The 6,130-nt window shown below is 46.6% G+C and overlaps 2 protein-coding genes across 4 annotated transcripts in view; one reads left to right on the top strand and one right to left on the bottom strand.

Moving 5' to 3' along the window:
- The first annotated feature begins 2,015 nt into the window (after positions 1-2,015).
- Adam1a (a disintegrin and metallopeptidase domain 1a) lies at positions 2,016-5,107 on the top strand. Its single transcript, NM_172126.2, has one exon. It carries the CDS (start codon positions 2,483-2,485, stop codon positions 4,856-4,858), a length of 2,376 nt encoding a protein of 791 aa, NP_742124.2. The 5' UTR covers positions 2,016-2,482; the 3' UTR covers positions 4,859-5,107.
- Positions 5,108-5,522: 415 nt separating this feature from the next.
- The window catches only part of Tmem116 (transmembrane protein 116), a 65,609-nt gene continuing 65,001 nt past the window's right edge, over positions 5,523-6,130 (bottom strand). Inside the window, exon 11 of one of the 3 annotated variants that reach the window (XM_030254899.1) lies at positions 5,523-5,910. In XM_030254899.1, coding sequence (XP_030110759.1) covers positions 5,827-5,910 — 84 coding nt within the window. In that variant the 3' untranslated portion in view covers positions 5,523-5,826. The remainder of the gene's footprint in view (positions 5,911-6,130) is intronic. The other 2 variants (XM_017321172.2, XR_001784756.1) reach the window with 2 other exon arrangements.

The raw sequence follows: 6,130 nt of genomic DNA, 5'->3' as shown, positions 1-6,130 counted from the left end.
GAGAATTGGATTAGGGCATGTTTTCAGTGAAATCCTGTCCCCTAGGTCATCAGGGAGGCCACACTTGCTCTCCTGTGCCTGCTGACCTCCAGTGCGCCTTTCCTGGGGTTGGAATCCAGTGTTTCCTTGGGGACAAGTTAGCTGTTAGTCTTCTCTTTAGAGAAACCACTGACACACCAACTCTAGCGTTCATCTTAGAATCGTGTCACTTTGGATGTCTTGTAAAAGCTTAGGGTGTTTCCCTCTTCACTGCGGTGAAGTGTAGAACGGCTGAAACGGACACACATTTTCTGGCTACTTTTCCTTTTCCTGTGCATGGCATGTCTCAGCAGCTTTCAGCTACATTCTTCTTGCCCCATGATGAAGTCTGTATCTCTGTTTGTCCAGATGAGAACTATGTTGGATATCTGTAAAAACCCCCCTGGAGATGTCCTGACTCTCGTCACTCACCTGGTTAGGCACACTAAATCAGAGCATAATTTGGTTTGTGTATTTCTAGGTCAGTAGTAAGTTATGTTTTAACATGAATCAGTTTTTTTTGCTAATAATTCAAAAATCTACCCCTAGCTGGAAGTTAAACCTTTCTATTCCTGGATAATTTCTTGCCTGCCTACCACAGAAAATGAGTTTCAATCTGAGAACTGGAAAATTAAGTATTTCATTTTAATTACATATTTTTAAGTTTAAAAAGTAGACTGTTTTTTCCATTATTGATTCTTGGTTTGTCTTATGCCTTAACCTGTGTTATGTTTGTTAGTTCTGACACAGGGAAGCAGAGGAATAAATAGCGTTGGTCATTTCCAGAACAGGTACTTGGAAGAGGTTTTGAATTACTCAGTGGCTGATGGCTGAGGACCCTCACTTTCCCTCCCACTGTCAAGTGAGTTTGTGAAGTGAGAATATGCATTTTCTGCTAAATGCTAATGCTGTCTGATAGGAAGCAAGCATCACTGGCTGAGGGGAGATGCCACAAGTTTTCATATATATATATATATATATATATATATATATATATATACATGTATATATATATATATATATATATATATACATACACACACACACACACACACATACATACACACACAAATACACACACACAATACATATAGCTATATATATCTAGATATATATGTACATATCTATATATCTATATTAGAATGTTTTTCCGTTATTAGAGAATATATATATTTTTTCTTGGTGCCATCCAATATCTGATTCCATTTTTTTTCTTCCTTCCTTCCTTTTTTTTTTTTTTTTTGGTGGTGATGGCCTTGCTTTTTGAGAGAAGGTCTTGCTTTGGATGGATCGCTGGCTCAGAACTCACACAAACACCATGCGGGCCTTGAACTTGTGATCTTCTTGTCTCTGTCTCCTGGGTGTTGGGATTACAGAAATGTACCACCTTTCTGAATCTCCAATCCCAAGTGTTATACCTCGTATGATTTAGGTTGTAAATATTTCACTTATAACATAAAATTATTTTTATACCACCTAAAAGACAGTTTCATTTAGTTAAAGTATATATGCATGAAAATGAAGAAATGGGGGAAGGAATGTGTTCACACAACTTCTGTTTTCCTTCTAATGGATAATGCTAAATGCAGGAAGAACACTAAGGTGAAACTAAAGCTTCGGACTTGGGTGGGCAGTGCAAGCCAACTGCAGTCAGCAAGTGTGCGGGCTTAAGAGTTCTTCCAGAGCCCACTTCCATTTTCTTTGTTGCTTTAACTAGAGTCACCAGTCTGTCTTCATTTTTATGGTGAGACCATTGGGAGAACTAACTTAGATTTTAGGCTCTAATATAGTTCTGTGGTAAAAATAAGATCATGTAACACTTATGCTTTAGAAATTTCCATAGAGAAGGATCATGTCTTAAAGCCAAAATTTATTTGGTAGACACAAGGATACGGGAAAGTAGAACATCTAAATACTGTGTGTGTGTGCGTGTGCGTGTGCGTGTGTGTGTACACCAGTGAAAGGAATCAGGCAGTCTAAGAGAACTAGCTATCCATCCAGCATGACCACTGTAAGAATGAGGAATGAGGCAGGACAACAGAGAACTCTTAATTGTTCAGAGAACCCAGAGAACTTTGTCCCCTCCCCCGAAACCCTGCAGAATGTTGAGTCTGAAAGTATGAGCTGGTTAACATGTCAGGGGCCCATGACCTGTGGAGGAGGAAAGATGATGTGACAAGCACAGAACCGGCTGAGCCACTGTAGATGCAGGGCTCATCTCCATGAATGTCAAAGGAACTTAAGCAACACTGAAGCTCCTCCACTTGAAAGAAGCCCCTGTGCTGCACATATCCACCAAGGCCAGGAGAAAGAAAGGAGAGAGACACAGCCTGAGACCGCACAGTTTCTTGGGAAGCTCCCCAGTAAGGCACGGGCACAGGTCTGGGTGCCTGGGTCTGGGAAAAGCAGAGAGCACTGCCGCTGATGGACAGAGATCCTCCATCATCAGCAGTTTGTTGGAGCCATGTCAGTGGCAGCAGCGGGGAGAGGGTTTGCCTCCAGTCTGTCTTCCCCACAGATCAGGCGAATAGCCTTAAAAGAAGCTAAGCTAACACCTCACATCTGGGCGGCACTGCACTGGAACTTGGGACTGAGACTAGTGCCATCTGTCAGAGTAGGGATTTTGGTGCTACTGATTTTTCTCCCGAGCACGTTCTGTGACATTGGATCTGTATATAATTCTTCCTATGAAACTGTCATCCCTGAGAGACTGCCAGGCAAGGGGGGGAAAGACCCTGGAGGGAAGGTGTCCTACATGCTATTGATGCAAGGCCAAAAGCAGCTGCTTCACCTCGAGGTAAAGGGACACTACCCTGAGAATAACTTCCCAGTCTACAGTTACCACAATGGCATCCTGAGGCAAGAAATGCCTCTCCTCTCCCAGGACTGCCACTATGAAGGCTACATGGAAGGGGTGCCAGGCTCCTTTGTTTCTGTCAACATCTGTTCAGGCCTCAGGGGGGTCTTGATTAAAGAGGAAACATCCTATGGCATTGAGCCCATGCTCTCTTCCAAAAACTTTGAACATGTCCTCTACACCATGGAGCATCAGCCTGTGGTCTCCTGCAGTGTCACTCCCAAAGACAGCCCTGGGGACACCAGCCATCCACCAAGGAGCAGGAAGCCCGATGACCTACTGGTTCTGACTGACTGGTGGTCACACACCAAGTATGTGGAGATGTTTGTGGTGGTCAACCACCAGCGGTTCCAGATGTGGGGCAGTAACATCAACGAGACGGTCCAGGCAGTAATGGACATCATTGCTCTGGCCAACAGCTTCACTAGGGGGATAAACACAGAGGTGGTGCTGGTGGGCCTGGAAATCTGGACAGAGGGGGACCCGATAGAGGTCCCAGTGGACCTGCAGACCACACTCAGGAATTTCAACTTCTGGAGACAGGAGAAACTCGTGGGCCGGGTCAGGCACGATGTGGCACACTTGATCGTCGGGCATCGCCCAGGAGAGAACGAGGGCCAGGCGTTTCTCCGTGGTGCCTGTTCGGGTGAGTTTGCGGCGGCCGTGGAGGCCTTCCATCATGAAGATGTCCTCCTGTTCGCGGCTCTCATGGCCCACGAGCTCGGGCACAACCTGGGTATCCAGCACGACCACCCGACCTGCACCTGTGGTCCCAAGCACTTCTGCCTCATGGGTGAGAAGATCGGTAAGGACAGTGGCTTCAGCAACTGCAGCTCTGACCACTTCCTCCGTTTCCTCCATGACCACAGAGGGGCGTGCCTGCTTGATGAGCCTGGGCGCCAGAGCCGCATGCGCAGAGCTGCCAATTGTGGGAATGGTGTGGTGGAGGACTTGGAGGAGTGTGACTGCGGCAGTGACTGTGACAGTCACCCGTGCTGTTCGCCAACATGTACGCTTAAGGAGGGTGCGCAGTGCAGTGAGGGACTCTGCTGCTACAACTGTACATTCAAGAAGAAAGGGAGCTTATGCCGTCCTGCTGAGGATGTGTGTGACCTTCCCGAGTATTGTGACGGCAGTACTCAGGAATGCCCTGCAAACAGCTACATGCAGGATGGCACACAGTGTGATAGGATTTATTACTGCTTGGGGGGTTGGTGTAAGAACCCTGATAAACAATGTTCAAGGATCTATGGGTATCCTGCAAGATCTGCCCCTGAGGAATGTTACATTTCAGTTAATACTAAGGCGAACCGGTTTGGAAACTGTGGCCATCCCACCTCCGCTAACTTCAGATATGAAACATGTTCCGATGAGGATGTATTTTGTGGGAAACTGGTGTGTACAGATGTTAGATACCTGCCCAAAGTCAAACCCCTACACTCACTCCTCCAGGTTCCTTATGGAGAGGACTGGTGTTGGAGTATGGATGCCTATAACATCACAGATGTCCCGGATGACGGAGATGTACAGAGCGGCACCTTCTGTGCCCCAAACAAAGTCTGCATGGAGTATATCTGCACTGGTCGTGGGGTGCTCCAGTACAACTGTGAGCCACAGGAAATGTGTCACGGGAATGGAGTGTGCAACAATTTCAAGCACTGTCACTGCGATGCTGGCTTCGCCCCTCCTGACTGTAGCAGTCCAGGAAATGGGGGGAGTGTGGACAGTGGTCCTGTTGGTAAGCCCGCTGATCGACACTTGAGTCTCTCTTTTCTGGCTGAAGAGAGTCCAGATGATAAAATGGAGGATGAAGAGGTAAACCTGAAAGTGATGGTGCTTGTGGTCCCTATATTTCTTGTCGTTTTACTGTGCTGTCTAATGCTGATCGCCTACCTCTGGTCTGAAGTACAAGAAGTAGTATCTCCACCGAGTTCATCAGAGTCTTCGTCTTCATCATCCTGGTCAGACTCTGACTCTCAGTGAAGTTTTATTTAAGATCCTCTCATGGATCATTGCTATCGATGTCTTGTATTTGCAGGGCAATTTTGCCTAAGTGGATTTTAGGGCATGCTGTTCAGTGTAATGTGTGGTCTATATACTTGTGTTGCTCATCTCAGAAACAACTGGAATTATATCCTGAATGATGTTAAGGGATCTAAATGTTCTAACTTGCCCTGTCAGCTCCTGTTCATAAAATAGAAGGCATTTTAAATAAATATAAATAATAAGGCCTTTTTTTTTCTACTTCAGATGAAACATTTCAGACGAGCCATCCTCATACTGTGTGATCTTTAGGGTTTTTTTCCTTTGGTTTTGTTTTTTTTTAAGACAGGGTTTCTCTGTTTCCAATCCCAGACAGGCTGTCCTGGTCCTGACTCTGTAAAGCAGGCTGGCCTCCAACTCACAGGGATCTCCCTGCATCTGCCTCCCAAGTGCTGGGATTAAAGAGTCCTGTGTGCTCTGCCTGCACCATCCCCCCACCCCCACCCCAGCAGGATCTATTGTTTTAAGGCACCCTCATGGGACAAGACCAGATCTCAGGCACTTGGGCACAGGAAAGCAGCCTCAGGGACAGCTCCAACCAGTGCGGAGCTCATATTTGTAGCACTTAGTTTTCCCAGGTTTTCTATTGAATTTGATTTTTAAATTTTATTTTTATTTTGTATGTATGAATATTTGCCTGCACATATGTATGTGTACAAGTTGTATGCCTTGTGCCCAAGGAGGCCAGAAGAGAACATTGCTTCCTGTGGAAATGGAGCGATAGGCAGCTGTGAACGGTCCTGTGAGTGTTAGCTGGGTCCTCTGCATGGGCGGCTGGTTTGCATCTGTCTCTCCACCTCCAGCCTGGCAGCTGTGGCCCTGTGGGTTGCCAGGGTCTGCATGTGCAAGGTCTGCACTGTGAACAATTCCTACTGTGTGACAGAAGGTTTGACACCACGGTCACTGTTCTAATCTCCCCAGAAACAGGCAAGCAGAGCAAGTGGTGGGTACTCCAGCCAGCAGCCTACATTCTGTGTCACTCGAGCCTTTCCCTGCAGTGAAAAGGAGGAATGTATTAAGAGCCTCCTGCAGCATCTGATTATTTGGAAAGTATCTTGAAACTGACCATTAGCTGGGAATGGAGGTCAGTGCTGTCTTGACAAGCAGTGCCCTAGATCCAGTTCCCAGGTAAGTCTGGCCTCGTGCCTGTAAGGAGGCACTAGGGAGACGGAGGCAGGAGAACTGACACCAATGCACGGCTGGCTTGTACTA

This window comes from Mus musculus, chromosome 5 (genome assembly GCF_000001635.26).
Source record: "Mus musculus strain C57BL/6J chromosome 5, GRCm38.p6 C57BL/6J".
In the NCBI taxonomy this organism is placed as follows: domain Eukaryota; kingdom Metazoa; phylum Chordata; class Mammalia; order Rodentia; family Muridae; genus Mus; species Mus musculus.
The sequence above is the reverse complement of the archived record's forward strand: the minus strand, read 5'-3'. Positions and strand labels throughout refer to the sequence as shown.